We start from the raw sequence: 19602 nt of genomic DNA, 5'->3' as shown, positions 1-19602 counted from the left end.
AATTTGTAAACATTATAGAGGTAGGGGTAAATCAGTAAATATCCCAAATTGTGAAATCATCCCTTCCATTTACATCTTTTCACCAATCACCATTACATCTTTTCACCAATCACCATTACGTTTCCAATAGTATTTTTGTGTAGGCGTATAGCTTTTTTTTCTCCAACTTTTGTCATTTTAGAAAATCACAAGCTTAAACTCAGACTTGAAGGCTCGAGATTGACTTGCATATTTCACCAACCAAGTCAAGCTTATCACGATCACAAAACTTCAAACGTGAGCCGAGTTTGAACAATTAGTCTTTAAAAATTTTGACGCTCGAGTCTAGCTTCAACAAATATAATAAGAGTTGAGCCAAAAGCCTGAGGAGCAATGTAGCATTTGGCTTGATTAGAACCCCTACTAATCAAAGCTCAAGTTATTATTGAATTACATTTTTGCTCAATACACAGAAGGCTAGAATAAAATGATCCATCAATCGCTATATACTCATAGGCTACAATTTCTTATACCTTTAATCGTATCTAAAGTGCAGGTTTTTTCTTCTTATAGTAAAAGGCGAAAGAATAATTCGATTTGTGCTCACCCCACAGCTCCGTTTAAAGTGAAGGTTTAACCAGCCTAATGTAGGAGTTGATTTTGCTGATGTGGGATACGTGCTGTCTAGTTATTACAGATTTGTACTGAATGGCAATTGCCGTAAACTGGGGTGAGAAAGTGGCCAATCTTTTTCTTGAACAAAGAGAGAGATAATAATCACAAGGCCATGAAAACGACTGAGACCCACTTGCTGAGTTAAATAAGACTATCTACCATGGAATGAATCACCCACTAATGGTGCAGGGAAAAAACTAAATAGGGTTTGGCTCAGTGCCAAGTGATGTTATCCTCACGCATGAGTGACAAAGGAATTATTGCAGATCGAAAATTCCATAAAAGAAGGGTGGGGAAAACTAACGAAAGATGACAGAAATTGCACTCGAAATTGAGATGGGGCTCCGGTTAACGGTGCGGCCGGGGATTGAAGATTGCGGTTGGTGAGATCGGCCATGAGTTATCCACACGAGAAAGAGAGAGAAAAGGAAAAATGACTTCATGCATTTGCTATATTGACATGAGATTACTCTGGAATGAATCATTGGGAGCGTTGTGGCTACTAACCATCTCTCTCGGGTAAGGATCGTGCGTCTTTTGGTGCACTTTTTTTTTTATGTGGATGAAGACCTACCATCTTTCTAATCTATCAAAATGAAAGGAAAAGGTACCTAAATGAGGCTCCGTTCCAGAACACCTTCTTAAAAAATAAGTACTTATTTCACATTTTCAAACTCAAAAATAATATAAATAAAAAATTATTTTTCAATTTTATTTTCACCGTATAAAAGATCTCAATAAGATCTATCAAACAAGATCCATATTGATAGGAAAATTATTTACGTAAACATATGATTTTTGAACTTGAAATTGCCTTCTTAAAAAATAAGTATTTATTTCCGTTTCCGGAACGAGACCTCAATAACATAGACACTGAAAGGGGGATTGGGATATGCTGTCAATCACTCCGTGCTTGGCAGTAGTGTCGAGCGATCAATCCAGCCGCTCGTCTCGACAATCGACAGCTTTGAGCTTGATTGAGCAATGAACGACTCAGATCTGTATGCGCGTAGATTCAATTAAAGGTAGATAACCCCTAAGATAAAGCAGTCAACATCCACCATAATTCTATCTTATTCCTGGTGGGATAAAATAGAAGTTTGCCATCAACTCATTGACGAGATCAAACATCGGGTCACTGCTCATCAGCGGTGGCCCATCTAGCTAGCTAGTGGAGCCAACCTTTTACTATGCCGAAATGAACAGCATCATGCCGTTGATGTAAGTAGATGCGTTTGAAACTAAATTAATTAAACTTTTACATAGTGAATAAAACTACAACACACACCCCTTATGGATGTGTATTATATGCACATCCAAAATATTACGAATCGTATTGTTAAAAAGTTATGAATCGTATAAAGGTTACGAGATACACCAAAATGTTATGAATAATAATAAAAATGTTACGAATCGTACTGCTGAAAGGTTATGAATTCTAGAACAAAAGTTACGAAACACACTAAAATATTATGAATGAACCATAAAATATGTGCATATAGTACACCATTTTAAGGAGTATGTATTGTAGACTTTCCCCGGATAATTAAACACCAATTCAATTGAACATAGGTAAGAACTTAATTAAGGGACCCAAAATCGAATGAACCGATTATCGATTGAGCTGAGTTTTTACTGGAAACCTTCAAAAATACTATAAACAAACTAAACGACACGGATCATTTGTGCGGGACTCCATGATGATTTTCTTGTACAATCCGGTGTACATCCGACATACCCGTAATTATTTTTGTTGTGAATGAGATGTGGCCCCACTTGATCTTACTGTTTGACAAAGTTAAACAATTAGCACGAGATCAACTCTGATCACTCTTCTCAAAGAAGTGCTGTTCAAAAAAAAAATTCTCAAAGAAGTAAAATTCCTTTTGGCAGTAAGCAAGGCCTACTACTGTTTGTCCAAGTACAGAGCACTGCTTTTTCAACTCCCAAGAACTCAAAATGGAAAAGCAAACCTCATTTTCCAATCAGACAAACATTCCCTTCCCATCATATTTCTCCTAAATTTTCCATCTCTTTTTGCCACCCCCACTCAAAAAAGGCCCTTTGATTTTCCTCTTATAACGTTTTACTACGTTTTCTAGTTGTAACTTTTGTGACTTTCTCTAGATTGGCCGGGGGGGGACCCTGGTCGGCTGACATGGCGAAAGACATTTGTAAACATCTGTCCATGTAACATTGGACGCGCGGCACCGCCAATTAGAAAATTTTATAGTGGGCGAATGACTTTGTACTTGTATTTTTTTAAGTGCTCAGAGACGAGTTTTCTGCTCGTGCAGTCTTAAGAGTTCATGAGAAGTTAAGGACAGAACGAGCCGTTTACCCTTACGTCAAATGGAATATCATAGCGCTGTACACAATTTACATCCTGATAATAAGTATGTTCGAAGACATCCGATAACTTACCAACCCATGTTTCTAATTGTTTCGAACGATGAAATCATTATTACCATCTTCTTACCTTGACACAAACATATGTATATATTTTATTTTTGACCAAAATACTCAACAAATCCTTGATCCAAGCGCGATACCTTGCAAACATGGAAAATGAGTTCTCTGCACCGGTGGTGAATTGATAGAATGGATTTAGGACAAGAAGTTTACAAATACAAGAAAAATAAGACTCAAGAATGCACAATACTCATCACATGGGCTATGGCACAAACTTCAAGTGAGCAATATTGCTTTGCTCGTTTTGGGTTTCTAGAATCGCCCCTTCTCTCTCAGCACAATATTTATAGAACTAATTTCTCTATTTATCTCTCTCTACTTATTACTTCAGAAATCTTTCTTCGAGGGAAGGTGCTTATAGTCACACATGCTTTTACAGTTTACTTTCCTGGGCATGGAGGGTTTGTTCTAAGGTATGAGTGAGATACTTAAAGTGGAACTTAAACTGTACCACTTGTAAAGACATGCTACATGGTCAAAGGTATGGGGGAAGAAGGATACAAAAGAATCATGGCTTGCCTAACCCTTTGTTCTAACGTATGAGTGAGATAATTAAAGTGGAACTTAAACTGTACCACTTGTGAAGACATGATACATGGTCAAAGGTATGGGGGAAGAAGGATACAAAAGAATCAGGGCTTGCCTAACCCTAGATAAGGCCTAAGAAGAGCAGGTTGTTTACCAGGAGATGTGCCATGATCGAATTAGACTCTATTTCCAAGACAATCTAACTTAAAAGTATATTTAGAGAAAGGTTTGAAGTACACACTCCAAAAAAAAAAAACACACCGCGTTCACTCGAAGGACAACCGAGATCGCGTCACATCATAAAAAGACAACAACAATACTCCATATAAGATGAACTTGGAATGTAGCAAAACTCTTGTGTCTCATTAGAAGGTCATGAACTCGAATCTGAAATATATCGCCTCACCTGCGTGTGGTTGTTCTTCCCTTTGTGTTTGTTGGGATTATTTCTCCGCCTAATAGGGCTTGTAGTTGGGTTTAGGGTTGTAAACGAACCGAATCGAGCCGAACCCTGTTAAGTTCGGCTCGGGTTCCTTAAGGTATGAGTTCGGCTCGGGTTCGGCTGGAGTTCGATTCGAGCCTGAACAACTTGGCTCGAGTTCGGCTCGTTAAAATTTTTCAAGGCTCGGGTTGGCTCGGTTGGGTTCGTTAAGAAACTAGTCTGGCTCGAGTTCAGCTCAGATTCGGCTTGGGTTCAATTCGAACTTGAACATCTTGGCTCGAGTTTGGCTCGTTAAACTCAAATGAATCGAGCCGAGCCGAATCTAAGCTCGAATTGAGCTCGTCAAGACTCATGTTTGATTTGGCTCAGCTCATTAAACTCAAGCGAACCCAAACTCTCTCATTGATCGTATAGAATTTGGGAGAAAAATAAGGATTGAATTATATATACAACCTTAAAAATTTTTACATTTACAAATAGACCCCTATTAAATTATTAATTAAATTTAAGTATAGGTTCGCGAATCTAACCGAGCCGAATACCGTTAGGCTCAGGTTCGGCTCATTTACAGAACGAGCCTAGAATTGAGGTTCAGGTTCAGTTCGTTTAGCAGACGAATCAAACTCGAACGAGCTCTTACCGAATCGAGCATCGAACAGTTCGCGAATGGCTCAGTTCATTTACAGCCCTAGTTGGGTTGGACATATAGTAATTGAGGAATTGTTTTGAGAGTGTCTCTCTCCCTAGTGAGAGTAGTAGTTGGGTTTATAGTGATTATGGAGTGTTTCCGATTTCACATAAATGAGCCATAAAATAAAGTTTTGTGGTGGTGGAATTTTGAAGAATTTATTGCGGCTGTTGCGCAGCTGAATTTGGAATGTAGCAGAACTACAACATTCATATTTAAGTTCTCTAGAAAATTTGGCTTAAAGTTAATTTGATCTATTTAGACTATTGTGAAACTAGAAAATTCATCCTCTGGGTCAAAAACACATAGAATGTGTAAACTATTTTTTTCTCCTTTTTTTTTTTTTTTTTTTAACGAGCAAGCTCAATGCATTATATTAAAACACAAGATTACAAGTACAACAAAGTTGCCCTCGCTTTCACATGAGCAGCCTGCACTACTTGTCTATTCACCTTAGGTCCTTAACAACTTTAACTACAATAAAACGAGTACATAAGGAACAAAAATCTATAAGAGCCGTTTGCAAGGTAAACTCGGCATCTGCAGGATTGAGAAGCCCTGCACAAAAGCTGCATAATCAGTACAAATGCAAATCTCCCGCAACCCTTGACCAAAGGCCCATTCCAGCACTAACAAACCAGCCCTGATTTCTACCATAGCTGCCGAAAAGGAGCTACACCTGGCTACTTGATATGCCACCTCTTGCCCACCATCTCCTACTTGAACCCAAGCCATCACACCCCTCTTTGTATTGGCCTGCCACGCACCATTCGTAAGGAAAAGAAACAAACCCCGTACATCCTCCCCTCCTCTTCCAAACACAAACTGCAACTCAGACCTCTTGGAAGCAGCCCCACTATCAACACTAAAATGCCAACCATCCTGCAACTCACATTTCTTCCTGAACTTGCATAAATTCTTGAGGCTTGAAAAGCAGGCCAACGCATTATCCAAAGGATTAACTACGTCGCAGTCAACATTATGAAATACAACGTCATTACGCACACACCAAATAGACCACAAAATAAAAACTGAGTCCCAAACCAACTCCAAAGAGGGCGCCTCCGTCAACCACTTCGCAAACCAAACCCCAAACAAAACTAGAGAGCCCACATCAAAATTAAAAACCAAATATGAAAACCGCCACACCCTTTTAGCAAACCAACACTGAAAAAATAGATGCTCAATCTTCTCCACCTCTTGACCACACATAGGACAACTCGGATCAACACTCACATTCCTCCTTAACAAAGCATCCTTCACGGCTTAAATCCGGTGCAAGACCTTCCAAATAAACAAGAAGTACTTTGGAGGCAAACCCAGCCCCAAACTCTCCCCCACGGCAAACAGATCTCCAACCTTCTTAAGAACTTGACTATGAGATTTTGAAAACTGAAACAGGTAAGTTGGCTTAACCAAAAGAACACTAGTTTTAGAATGCTCCCACACCACATTGCCCTCCACATTAGAAATTGGAATATACACCTCCGAACTGATTGTTTCGAATGATGAAATCATTATTACCATCTTCTTACCTTGACACGAACATATGTATATATTTTATTTTTGACCAAAATACTCGACGAATCCTTGATCCAAGCGCGGTACCTTGCAAACGTGGAAAATGAGTTGCTTCACCGGTGGTGAATTGATAGAATGGATTTAGGACAACAAGTTTACAAATGCAAGAAAAATAAGACTCAAGAATGCACAATACTCATCACATTGGCTATGGCACAAACTTCAAGTCAGCAATATTCATAAAGACTTGCTTTGTTCGTTTTGGGTTTCTAGAATTGCCCCTTTTCTCTTAGCACAATATTTATAGAACTAATTTCTTTATTTATCTCTCTCTACTTATTACTCCAGAAATCTTTCTTCGAGGGAAGGTGCTTATAATCACACATGCTTTTACAGTTTACTTTCCTGGGCACCGAGGGACCCTGTTTGTTCTAAGGTATGAGTGAGATACTTAAAGTGGAACTTAAACCTTACCCCTTGTGATTGTGAAGACATGCTACATAGTCAAAGGTATGGGGGAAGAAGGATACAAAAGAATCGGGGCTTGCCTAACCCTAGATAAGGCCTAAGAAGAGCAGGTTGTTTACCCGGATGTGCCATGATAGAATTAGACTCTATTTCCAAGACAATCAAACTTGAAAGTATATTTAGAGAAAGGTTTGAAGTACTCACTCCCCAAAAAAAAAAAAACATACCGCGTTCATTCAAAAGACAGCCGAGATCACACCACATTATAAAAAGACGACAACAATGTATAAGATGGTGACTACTTTTTGATAAAAACAAAAAATTAAAATAATGGTGACAACGCAGACATATATGATTTTATCTATGAAAATTTGGACTATGTGTTATGCCAATAACATCACCAGATAATGCTATATGTCCAAATCTGTTCTCTTTATCTTGCCAACAACTCAGACAAATATAGTTATCTATGAAAATCTGAACTTCGTGTTATGCCAATAAAATCAACAAGTAATGCTATATATCCATATTTGTTTTCTGTATCTTGCCAACAGTACAGACATATATGATTATCTATGAAATCTGGACTCTGTGTTATGCCAACATCTTGGTCGGTCAACATCTTCTTCCCTATCTCCGGTCACAAAGGCCGACGTTGGTCGTCGGCGACCAACTCCGGTGCCGTTGCGAGTGACTTTCAGTCGCGGCAACTTCCGGCGGACTATCAGCAGCAGCAATTTCCGGCCAATTTTCCGATGCTGACCAATTTTCCGGCCAACTTTCCGACGCCGACCAATTTTCCAACGATGATGTGGCTGGAACTTTCCGACGTCGACCAATTTTCCGACAATGATGTGGCTGGATTTTTTTTATGAGGGTATTTTACCATTTCATGAACCGTAGCCTCTAAAAAACATGCGTTAATGGACCGAACACCATTCAAAAACTTAGGGTGGGCTAAACCCCTTATTGGGCCACTCCTTTGGACTCTAGCCCAATTGTCCGAGTACAAAAAACCCATCTATAAATCTAGAAAAGAGAAACAAACTAAACGGTACCCCTTCCAATATGGGATCCCTTATTGAGTTAAATTAAAGACGAGTACCCTTAAAATCACGTTTTAAACAAATTGAACGATTCAGATCATCAAAATTTGATCGGAAACAATGTCAAACTCATGAGGTTCTTAACTTAGCAAGTTAAGAATCTCTAAATGGAAACTCTATATATATACAGTCTCCTTCCAATAAGGGATCTCTTATTGAGTTAAGCTAAGGACTTCTCCTTTTCCGATCAAATTTGAATGATCCGAACCGCTCAATATCAAAAGTCAACGCAAAGTTCACTACTCCGAATCAAGCTTGACTTTAGTTCTCAACAAGTTTAATTTTATTTTCAAATCGTGGTTGTTTGAGAAGGTAAGTAGCGACAACTCCAGGTATTTTATCGGTAAGAGATAAAGTTTAGTCCAACTTCTTCTTTTTTGTCACTTGCTGATTTTTTAGTTAGTGGAATTTCACTTTGCATCGCTTATTATATCAATTTTTTCTAAGATTTTGTCAATTGTAAAAGATTATGTAATACCATGCACGCTAGTTGATAAAAAATGTGGATGCGGAGAATCAAAATGGGACAAAGTGAATAAATAAATGGCACATAGAGATAGATCTTCTCTAGTTTACTTAACGAACTCGACGATACAATTTCAGCTTGTTATGATCCCTTCCCGAATCCCGACCCACTTAATGATCAATGTGATTCACATTTTAGAGCTTGTGAAGAACTTCAATCACGTCAAAAATCACATTGATCAAATATCGATTTATAGAATTTCAGAACCTAAATATCTTGAAAGAATGAGTTCCAATCTATTATTGAAACTTTTTATCCTTCAATATAAATTTATTCCAAAATCATGTAAAACAATATTTGATTAACACGATTCTTGACATGCTTCGTGGTTTCGAAGTACTCGTAAAACTAGAAAATGTTTCAATCACCAATATAAGCCACACCCACCCACACCCCCCCCCCCACCCCAAAAAAAAAAAAAAACGTAATGGACCAACCAGTCCTTTTGGGTCGGATTTCCTTTATCTTGATAATTCCTTACGTCTGTGCCGATTTACTAATCCATTAGAGTTTGTGACGAGAGGTTTTTCGATCATTAAACTGTATTTTTTTATGTTTTAAATTCAACGGACCTACTAATCCATTAAAGGCATCGAAATTTTCGACACAGATGTGAGCTAAATTCCTACAATATATTGTCGGTCATAACCGTCTTAACCATATTACCTGTCGTATTTTCGACCCCTCGCATGTATCTCTACACCCACACACAAATTCACTTCAGATTCTACACACAGCCACCTATACTCTCTCTCTCTCTCTCTCTCTCTCTCCGCCAATGGCCGGAGTCCTGAACCTCGCACCACCTCCAATTTTCCGGCCGATTCCAATTCGAAGACACCCAAAAACGACCAGATTTTCGATTAGATCATCGGCGGAAGTCTCGGAAACGCCTTTGGCTGCTGTGAGCACAAAAGAAGAAGAGGAATCGAAATTAAGGTTTTCGGCTCCACCCAATTTCAAGCCGCCGCAGCCGAAGCGGTTCTCGGTGAGGCCCGATAAGATTCTCGACATCATGGGGGCCGCTCTCGCTCTCTTCTTTCGCCTTGGCACTGGTGCTCTTGTTTCTGGGTATGAATTTACCACTACATCCTTTTATTGTTATCTATGGTTAATGGTTTGTTTTTTTTGGGTAAGTATCTGTGGTTAACGGTTGTAGACTTATTTTTTAATTCAATGGAATTTCTAATTTGATCTTTTAGTTTAGGAAAAATTAATTCAGTGCCCCGGGGCTGCGCAACACTTGGCGGTGCCCCAGGGGTGCTAATGTCTCTTTAGTTTAGAGTTTTCCCAAATTTACGATATACTTGGTTGGAAGACTAGCAATACCAAGTAATTTTTTGCTTAATTGGATTAATAGCAGTTTCCTTAAGGGTTTTTCAGGGTAAATGAGAATATGTTCAGCTAATGTATCGCTGAAACTTATGTACAATGGTACAATTGTTATGCTTAGCGTTCTTAATTAAAATCCTAAAGGTGGTCTCTTTTCTTTTTCTTTTTTTTTTTCTTTTTTTGTGGGGATTTAGATTGGGCTTCTTTTAGAGCTATAGTATGTTATCTATGATATTTTATATTGGGCGTACAAACTTTAAAAACCATATGCTGCGAATCGATACTTATTTCAAGCACATTCTGTTTTTAAAAACCATATCCTACCATGGTGGTGATTGCTTTTCTTCCATCACTAACCTGAAAATTTGCGTTAGTTTGAGTATTTACGAGGAATAATTAGTTGGCTTCTATTTCCATTTAGATGTCTCTTATCCAATGGCCCAAAGGTAAAGCATGTGTAAATTATTTTATCGAAGAAGAGTGAATATATTTGCAGGAGGGTTACCCCGTTAAAGCATAGACATGAATCTAGTTGCTACATTGTCAGATCATAGCCCACCAATCAAGAAAGTATGCTACTGTACGAGGAGAAATGGAGGTTTGGGCTCTAGAGGGATTTTGTGTTCATATTTTACAAGAGAATCTGATCATACTAGAGCTCGTCACAAAAATATCTGGTGTACTATGTTCATTGGATGAATAATACCGAATCCTAAGGGGGCTCCAGAATCATTTTGATTGCTTGTTCAAGAACTACGATTTTTGGCTCTGGAACTGAATCATTTCCTTATATCTGAGAAGAACTTCCAGATTAATATCAAAACTTTTCTTGTTGTGTGAAAAGAACCACCGGAAGATTGATGTAGAAAATATTGTATATTGAAGTTCGCTTCAAACTACTGACAAATTGTGATGATAGTTAAAAAAGATTAAAAAAAAAAAAGTATCTGTTCTGATGCATCAGGACAGAAAACATTGAATGACTTTTCAAGAAAATCCTATGGTTTGTTTGGTATAGGTTTTAGAGGGAGGTTTTAGGAGTAATAAGTGGAGAGAGAGAGAGAGAGAGAGAGAGAGAGAGAGAGAGAGAGAGAGGTTTTTAGAACCCCAAGTGAGAAGTTGGTCTATGTAGTGAAACGGAGATTACACTTCTACCTGTGAAGACGGTCTGATGAGCACTGGGCAGAGACCGAGTCCATACTTAAAATTCCATTAGGGATTGGCATTAGCAACTCATACAATTATATGGGTACAAGTATTATTGTTGGAACCTTTTTCAAACCAGCTCCCAGTCCAGACGCAGCATGGTGTACTCTTTCTACACCTATGGTAAGACAGAGATGGTTTTGTTGACTCCATAGGAATTGCAATGCGAAGAGCTTGCGAGAAACATGTGAAGTGTATGGCTAGCGAAAACTCAAATGTATCTTGTATTTAGGAATTGAAAATGTACCTGATGCGATGTAGTCTAAATTTTAGTTCTCGGGATCAATTTACTTGATCTTCCAGCTTGCCAGATGGAGATTCCTTCAGGGGGTTGAGAAAGGTATGATGGATGTTTTTATATGGCTTCGTCTATACAACAGGATCTGAATATCCACACTCCACTGCAGGCTTGATTGTGTTCTCTGGTTGGTACATGACACAGATCAGATGCCAATGTGGCAGGCTGGTAGCTCATCATTGGAGAGCTGACATTTCGCGTGCAACGGCAAATGGTTAAGCCGTACGCATAAACAGAAAAACCAAAAAATATAGTCTCTTCACCCTGCAAGAGGCAAATGTTGTTGTTACCTACAGATTACATGCATTGGTCACGTTCGATTTACCTGGATAAAACTAAGGCAGCTTCTGCTTCTAGGGAGACAATATGAGCCTAAAGATGATAAGTTTGTGCTACAGTTCGTGGCTAGTTCTGCTCATGATCTGATATGTGGAGATTTGGGCTGTTGTTGGATTTAGAGTTCTCTATGAAAGTATTCTTGCAGGCAATTTAGAGAATGTCATTATCTTAATTGGAGCGAGACGTACCAACTTGAAGCTCCTAAATGCCCCACTGTACCCAATTGGACTCATGTTGTTGTACTGATGTTGTAGCTTATTGACAAGATTTAATTCTGCTTGTTATGAAGACGTTAGCATTTATTGCTCATATATCTGAAGATTTAAAGTAATACTCCTGATAGAACATGATCTAGTTGGAGAGATGTGTTGTCTTTTTGTATAGGTCCTAGTGGCAGGGCGTGTAGAATTCCTTCTAGCCCACAATACATTAAATCATTAAACAAACTGGTGGTTGCTGAATATTAAGTGGTTATAAGTAATCTATTCCCACTAATGATAGGAAGTTCATATGCAAAGGAGTTGATAATTTGACACCAGGCCATACCGAGCATCAGGAATAGAAGTTAGATGCTTTTAGAATTTCTAACTTCCCCAGACCCACAAAAGATGCTTTATACATCAGTATCACACCTTATGTTTAACTTAGGTTGCAGGAGATTTATTTGTTACCGCTTACCACATTTTTTATAAGCTTGACTGTGAAATCTTCTGGGCTTGCTGAAATTTCTTAAAACTTTTGGCAGGTATTCAGGATCTCTAGTGGCAAAGAACGAGATCCCACCTGACAAGTATGCACTTGAAATTGCTGGTAGCTGACAATTCTTCTTGTTACTTTCGTGTCATGTAACCCAGAGTTACGATGGAAGTAACCCAGAGTTACTTCCATGTCATTTTGGAAGTTTGAAACCTGAGCCAGTATTTTAAATCATTTTTCTGCTTGCTTTTTGAGCAGTTTTGGCTTTCTCCAGCTTTAAACAATTTTTTCATGGATACATGTTACCGCAAAAGGGGATGTTCCAAATCTTGATAATTTCGCCACTGTGAAAGTTCCCACTGATATTTTTCTTTTTCCTTAATTATTTTACAGATAATTTCTCAAAAAGGAGTGTTTCTTTTGTTTAATTACAAGTTAAGTTGCTTGAACAGGTTTCAAGTTGAAAGAGACTTCAAAATTAGGTCCTCGCCCAGAGAAGCCTATTGAGATATATGAGTTTGAAAGGTACTTTTATTAATATCATTTTCTTCTCTATTGGGTACTGGTAGGCTAGTTCATGCGGATGCTTTGGTTTTTAAAATGTTCTGGCTTTTAGTTCTCTTCTGTATTTTCTCCCATAACTATTCATACATTTAATTGATGGTTAAGACTGATAGCTTGTGTTGCTTTCTCCCCATATGGATAATCATGGTACTCGTGGAATTCAGCTGCCCATTTTGTCGGAAGGTAACGACCATCCTGTGGGATTTCCATTGTCTTTTTCCGTGCAACATTACAACTATATGTTTGAATTCCCTTTTCTCTTTTCTTTTCTTTTTTCCACGTATTTCATGTTGAGTTGAATCATGGGCATTATGTCCTAGTTTAAATGAACACCAGAGACAAGACTTCGCTATGAGTTGGTCTCTCAGATGTATTACGTTTAAAGGGACATAATTAAAAATCATGGTGATTTACTCGTTTAATTTTAGCTCTGGAACTGATCTAATGGCTGCAATAGCAGAGTACTTTGGGGCTATGTAGCACCGACACTCCAAAAGGGCGCCGTGTCCACGTATTGGACACGGGGACACGGCGGGGACACGCCCAAATACGTATTGGCGTGTCCAATAATTTTTATTATTTTTTGATGGGGGACACGCCGGGGACACGGCTGAGGGTCAAAATGTCATATATATTTTTAATTTTGAGGGGTTAATATGAAATTATTCAAAAATATTTGGGTTAAATTGTAATTATGCATTTATTTGGACCATGGTAATCTTATACATTCATATAGGACATGTTTCCATCAACAGTGGAAGAAAAGAAAAAATATATGTATATATGTATATATGTATTTATATATATATATATATATATATATATATATATATATATTTATTTATTTATTTATTTATTTATTTATTTATACACGTGGTGTGTCCCCCGCCGTGTCCGTATCCCCAATTTTTTAGAATTGCCGTGTCCCGTGTCCTTATCCGTGTCCGTATCTGTGTCCGTGCTACATAGCTTTGGGGCTTTATCATCTTTCTACCTTTTTCTATTTTGAGATAGGACATCAGGGTCCATCTTGGAAGCTGTCTTTGCAGTTGATTTCTGTTTGGTGGCCAAGGTTACATGCTTTGCGCTCTTACCTGTTAGTGGCACTTTGATCTATACAGGTCAGGGAAATTGTTGCAGTATTGGATCTTGATGTCCTATTTTATCCATGCCCAAGAAATGGTCCAAATTTCCGTCCAAAAGTTGGTCAGATGGGTGGAAAACAGCAGTTCCCTTACATGGTTTGGCAAGATTCTTTTTTTCCTCTCCTTTATCATTTTCCAATTGGCTTTGTGTGCGTAACGAAGGAAAAAAAAAAATGGAATACTACTATACAGTGCAAGGAATGTGTGTGCTTGGATAATTTTGCTGAATAACATGGAAGGTTTAGTAATTTTCCATTCTTGTTATATTTCTAATTTCTGGTTCCACCATGGTCTGTCTGATATTTAACTCACACTATGCATCCCATCTCTAAGCACCATTTGGGCTAGCAATAGGACGCTTCTTTGCCTTTGTGACCAAACAGATGTGGCCCACTGCCCTGCACATTTCGGGCAAATGGGAAAGAGAAATGGATGGAGGGTGCTTCTCTGCTAGAGAGGATCGCCCAAAATGCACAATATCCAATGCATGCATCTAAAGACGTACTACTTCTCTCTCACTCCAATTATAAATTTTCCAGTACTTAAAAAGGGTTGATCTTAATGAGTTCACAGTTGTATGAGCTTAGGTTTGGGCGTATAGTTTCTGGTAAAAGTGCTCCTGTAAGTTGGTAGTGAATAATTATTATCCTAATTATAGACGGACCGATGTTGAATCTTAATAAATTCACACTTGTTTATGAAGCTTGGGTTAGGCTGTAGAGTTTTCTGGTATAGGTGCTCCTTAAGATGGTAAATGCAAAATTATTATCCTAATTATAGATTGACTAATTTTGAATGGAGAGAAGATTGACTAGTGAAGAAGGAAGTCGTACTAAGGGGCATATAGCATTTTCTGGGTGCAGAGTCAGTAAATGGAGAGCTCGTCGATGATTTTACATGTATGCATCTCCTTGTTGCTGATGCATGATAATTTTGTAACTAGTTTATTGTGAGAGAGGGGCGGGAGGGTCTGGATAATTAGATAAAAACTTAAGCTTCCTACTCTTTAAGATGCCAATTCCGCTGAGTTTTGGGCCTTTGGGTTTAGATGAAAATTTAGTCATCTTTCTGTCCATTGCAAATCGCGAATAATTTAACTGCTTTGTTGACCAGCAGGCTTCTTAGTTGCAATAAACTTGCACGTTATTTGGCCAATAAAAATTCTTTAATTTTGGATAGCTTCTTCATTTTTATTCCTCCTCAATTCTTTATTTTATATGATGCTATGCTTGTAATCTTGTATTCGTTAACGGGTTTATTGACATGTGATATAAGTTCTTGCAGTCATTCTTTTTTTCGCTACTGCAGGTGGATCCAAACACCAGAGTTGCAATGTATGAGTCAGATGACATAATTAAATATTTGGTTGGGAAATATGGTATGTGCAGCTATGCCAGTGTGGGTTCCATGTATTTAAAAAAAAAAAAAATCATTTTGCTGATCATTTCTGTGGAGGAGGGTGGGTATTGTAATTGAATTTGTTTGTTGCAAACTGATCTCCTGAGAATGCCTTCTTTTAAATTATGATCCAAACAAGTCTCTAGAGCGGGGGAGCAACCTCTTTAGAAGTTTAAGAAAGTGTTCCCAAATTTTCCTGGTTTGGTTAGTTATGTTCATCTTGTACACTCATAAATTAGCTTCCAAGTTAATGACAATCATTTCTAGTAATCTTTTGTCTCGGTTCTGGAAATGCACGTTTTTGTAACTAATAGACTTCAACAAGTTCCCATACTAACTCATTTTCCGAATTCATTGAACACTTCCTGCATCCCTTACATGGCCTTCTTTTGTGTAGGTGATGGAAATGTCCCTTTCATGTTGTCACTTGGTCTACTGACGGTTAGTATTAGTCTCCCCCTTTATTAGTTTTGATAACCACGACACTGTCAAGGCATAAAATGAAGATCTTCCTGACTTGTTCTATTGCAGACTTTGACAGAAGGATTTGCCATGATTGGTCGCATGGGAAAGGTATAATGGTTTTTGAACTTCTTACTACATTCACTTTGGAAGTGTTTCAAAAATCTTGAAAAGACCCCTTTGTTTGGGTGCCTAAAGCAGGGATTTACATTTTGTTTCAAAAAACAGTCCAATTTACTTCGCTTTTATTTTTATTGTACTTTCTACCAAGATTACAAGCTTGCTTTCACGCTCATCTTGTGATTCCTGTAGGGGTCTTCTTATACTCCATCAAAACTACCACCCAAACCTCTTGAAGTATGGGCATATGAGGTTAGACTGGGTTACTGATTGTATATCAGATGTTTGCACTTCAGCAGTTCATGTTTTCCCATCTTTCGGCGGGACAATTTAAATGCAATGTCATCTGCGTAACTGTAATAATTTAACTTTCTTTTCAGCCATCTCCATTTTGCAAGATTGTACGTGAAGTACTTGTAGAGTTAGAGCTGCCACACTTACTTCGAAGGTAAAGTCCAATATTGCTGTCTTGTTTGATGTTTTTTCATATGATTGGATGTCGTTGGAATTTGTCCTACATTGGTTATTATCATCTCGAAAACCAGTATATGAGCCTGGGCAGCCTCTCGCCTTATTGCCAATTGGTTTTGAGTTGGATGCTTTAACATGGTATCATAGCTTTTCAGAGGCTTTTTTCCCCTTTGTTTGTGCCATAGTTGCACTTTGTTTCATTGTGATTCGTATGTTCCGGATCCTTTGTTGACCTCTACATGTGTGAGTCGGGGGGTCACACGTGCCGTTGGGTGGGGGGGATCTCAGAATTTGTCATTGGTTATTTTCTCCTCAAAAACTCATATATGAGCCTGGGCGGCCTCTCCCCTCATTGCCAATTGATTTTGAGTTGGATGCTTTAACAGATTTGTAGACCTAAAATTGTAGTGCTAGGGGTAGTAGCATAGGTAGACAGTTTCATGACTTTTGTTATTCCTTATGCTAGAGCTATTAGGAGTAGTTGGTCTACATCCGCAAGGTAAAGCTACTGGGACGAGTTTGTTCATACCCAGTGACGCTCGTGGATCTTTTGTCTTTTGGAATTTGCATCACTACACTTCAGAGTGATTAGTGGAAGCGTCAATTGCAGCAAGAAGATAGCACAGATGGTCAAGGAAGAAGGCTGTCAAGCTTTGGACAAGTATTCCTTTGGAAGCAGCTTCCTCTTCATCAGAGAGCTTGGGCAAGGAGATTGGCACGCCTAGTAGAGCTTGGAGTTTCGAAGTTGTGTCCACAATACGGTTGACCTGACCATAGGTTTGTGGTTTTAATGAACTGCAGCGCCTCGGTGGTTGAGCGGAAGTTTTTTCTGTCTTGGTCTACAAGTCGACCAGACCAGATACTTGGCCAACCAACAATGTTTATGTCATATGTCCCTTAAACTAGAACGCTTGGCTTGTCAACTTGAAAGAATGTTCACTCAACTGGCTTCTTAGTCGACCAAGATGAAAACTTTGGTCCACCAATCTGTTCTGGATTTAGAATTTTTGCCTTTACAAGTACTTTATGCTTGGGCTATAAACACACCCAACGGCCTTTTAACAGCCAAGGTTGATGAGTGAGAAATCTAGACTTCGTACTAATTTCCTCTATCTTGATTCACTCATGCATGGGTGTTCTAAACCTTGTGTGAGTGGAAAGTGAGCTCCGGTTACCTCTTTGTAGCGTGTGGCTACCTCTGTTAGATCGGCTAGCTAGACTTCATCTGGCTGTATATTCCTTACTAACCTATGATAATTAAGTACACGTATTACCTTCCCATAATTGCACGTGTCTCATGTAGAGTCTTATTCGGATGCTCATTGGAGCTATTCTTCAGTTGTGTTAGTTGTTGATTGAGATTGGTTGGTTTTGGGGAGAATTAAGAAAATTCTACGTGTATGTACATGATGATTTTGAAGGTAGGGGGACGTGGGTAACCCTTGAAAACCCCTTTTGGGATTTGAAGGTTTTGAGTAAACTTAGTGAATGCCCTCTTTTGATTTCGGAAATCTGGCATGGGATGGTGGAGGTGTATGTGAATGTTGCAATACATGAGATGTGTTAAATGGCTTACACGCACTTGCTTAGTATCCACTTACATTTGTGAGATATATTCTATAGAATATTCGCTTTTAGCATAATAAAAATGAAGGGCACTTGCACAATCATTTCAATCACTTATATAGGCTTTAGTAGTTGCATCCAATTATTTCCATTCACTTGCAAAAACCTTTTTGACACTAACTTTATGTTTGTGAACCAAAATGAGACACCAAAAGAAATGTAGATCCTTGGGTATTGAAAGCAGTCATAGAGAAGAGGATGATAGTGAAGAATGTAGCTAGTCAGGCGATGAGAAAAGACATCCTGCGACCTCACTGGCAAAAACCATGCTGATAAATATAGCAAATGGGCAAAATAAGATTCGTATGCAACTGAATCAGTTGCAGATATTGTTTTTTATTGAATGGAAAATAAATAACTAGAGTGGATTGTCTACGGGGAGATTACTACTAGGTATATTGTAACCAATTGATGAGCTGCTTGTGTTATTGCCTTGCTCCAATAGCTAATATGCTGTTTTGGTATTTCTCTCGCTAAAATATAGTTTGGAATTTTTTGGTGGATTTTTTCCAGTAAAATATTGTTTGTTTGCATTTGAAACGTTTGCTTAAAAACTTCTCTGTTTCAGTTGTGCTCGTGGCAGCCCAAAACGACAGATTTTATACGAGAAAGCTGGACATTTCCAGGTATTCTCCTTTTATTTCTTCAAGGAGTTGTCATTTTTTTAATGGATGTTTTCTTTGTGTCCTATTGTGCTTCACACTTGCAGTAGGATAGCACTAACTATTTCTTAGAGACTATTCCAAACAGTACTGTGGATCTTTGAACACATGTATTCCAGTAGCAGAATTTACTATGTTCAATTATGCGTAACCCATTTAATGAATTTAAAAGGTCTACGTTGGTTTTTAAGCACCTTCTTACCCTGAACAAACCCCATTTACATGAACGAGCACATCAATTACCCTGAATATAAAAAGTCAAGTTTATTCGCTTTCAAGATATGGGTACATGCCATGCGACAGAGCAGAAGTATGACAGTCTAGATATTATTTGCTGTATCACTTGGTATTGCATAGTAAGAGTATTACTTTCACTGCATCTCTTGACAGGTGCCTTATTTAGAAGATCCAAATACTGGGGTGCAAATGTTTGAGAGTGCAGAGATAGTGGAATATCTAAGAGCAACATACACTCTTTGAAGGCAAAAGTTTCCTATGTGTTTTCAGGTTTTGCATCTTATGCTCTTGTTGTATACAATTGTCTGCTTTACATCCATTTCCTGATCTGGATCATTACACAGCAAAAACAAGTTATTTAAAGGATGTACTGAATGTGTTTTTTGTTTTGGGCAAATGGTAAACGAGGTTCCTTCGCTTGGTATTGATGTACAAGAACAGTTACTCTCATGAATGTATACTGTACTTCATCCTGAATGTATACTGTACTTCATCTTGCACTGTTTTTGGTTCTTCGGTCTACTGTGGTTGGTATTTTAAGTGAATTCTTTCATACGTGAGTTAGTTGAGTCATCTTAATGTTAAGGACATGTGATTCTAAATTGGCGAAGTAGGAGGCAGAGGTGTGGTCTACAGAAGAA

The 19602-nt window shown here is 38.3% G+C and overlaps 1 protein-coding gene across 3 annotated transcripts; it reads left to right on the top strand.

Moving 5' to 3' along the window:
• Window positions 1–9069: 9069 nt before the first annotated feature.
• On the top strand, window positions 9070–19602 carry LOC131318895 (uncharacterized). Of its 3 annotated transcripts, none has more exons than XM_058348933.1 (13): window positions 9070–9476; window positions 12326–12390; window positions 12729–12801; window positions 13005–13023; window positions 13962–14081; window positions 15294–15363; window positions 15781–15824; window positions 15915–15956; window positions 16158–16217; window positions 16346–16413; window positions 18631–18688; window positions 19115–19231; window positions 19576–19602. In XM_058348933.1, the coding sequence occupies exons 1-12, from the start codon at window positions 9184–9186 to the stop codon at window positions 19202–19204; spliced, it is 1002 nt and encodes a 333-aa protein (XP_058204916.1). In that variant the 5' UTR covers window positions 9070–9183; the 3' UTR covers window positions 19205–19231; window positions 19576–19602. The 3 variants fall into 3 exon arrangements, with proteins under 3 accessions (XP_058204916.1, XP_058204917.1, XP_058204915.1); XM_058348934.1 differs by having other exon boundaries at window positions 19548–19602; XM_058348932.1 differs by lacking the exon at window positions 19576–19602 and having other exon boundaries at window positions 9071–9476; window positions 19115–19457.

This window comes from Rhododendron vialii, chromosome 3a (assembly GCF_030253575.1).
Source record: "Rhododendron vialii isolate Sample 1 chromosome 3a, ASM3025357v1".
NCBI lineage: Eukaryota > Viridiplantae > Streptophyta > Magnoliopsida > Ericales > Ericaceae > Rhododendron > Rhododendron vialii.
This window is presented reverse-complemented; position numbering and strand designations above follow the sequence as displayed.

Excerpts from the sequence above, each read along its gene's own strand:
- LOC131318895 (XM_058348933.1), top strand. The coding sequence starts at position 9,184 with ATGGCCGGAGTCCTGAACCTCGCACCACCTCCAATTTTCCGGCCGATT. Across the intron at positions 15,825-15,914 it reads TGTCACTTGGTCTACTGACG|ACTTTGACAGAAGGATTTGC; the intron begins GTTAGTATTAGT and ends GTTCTATTGCAG. Across the intron at positions 18,689-19,114 it reads AGAAAGCTGGACATTTCCAG|GTGCCTTATTTAGAAGATCC; the intron begins GTATTCTCCTTT and ends ATCTCTTGACAG.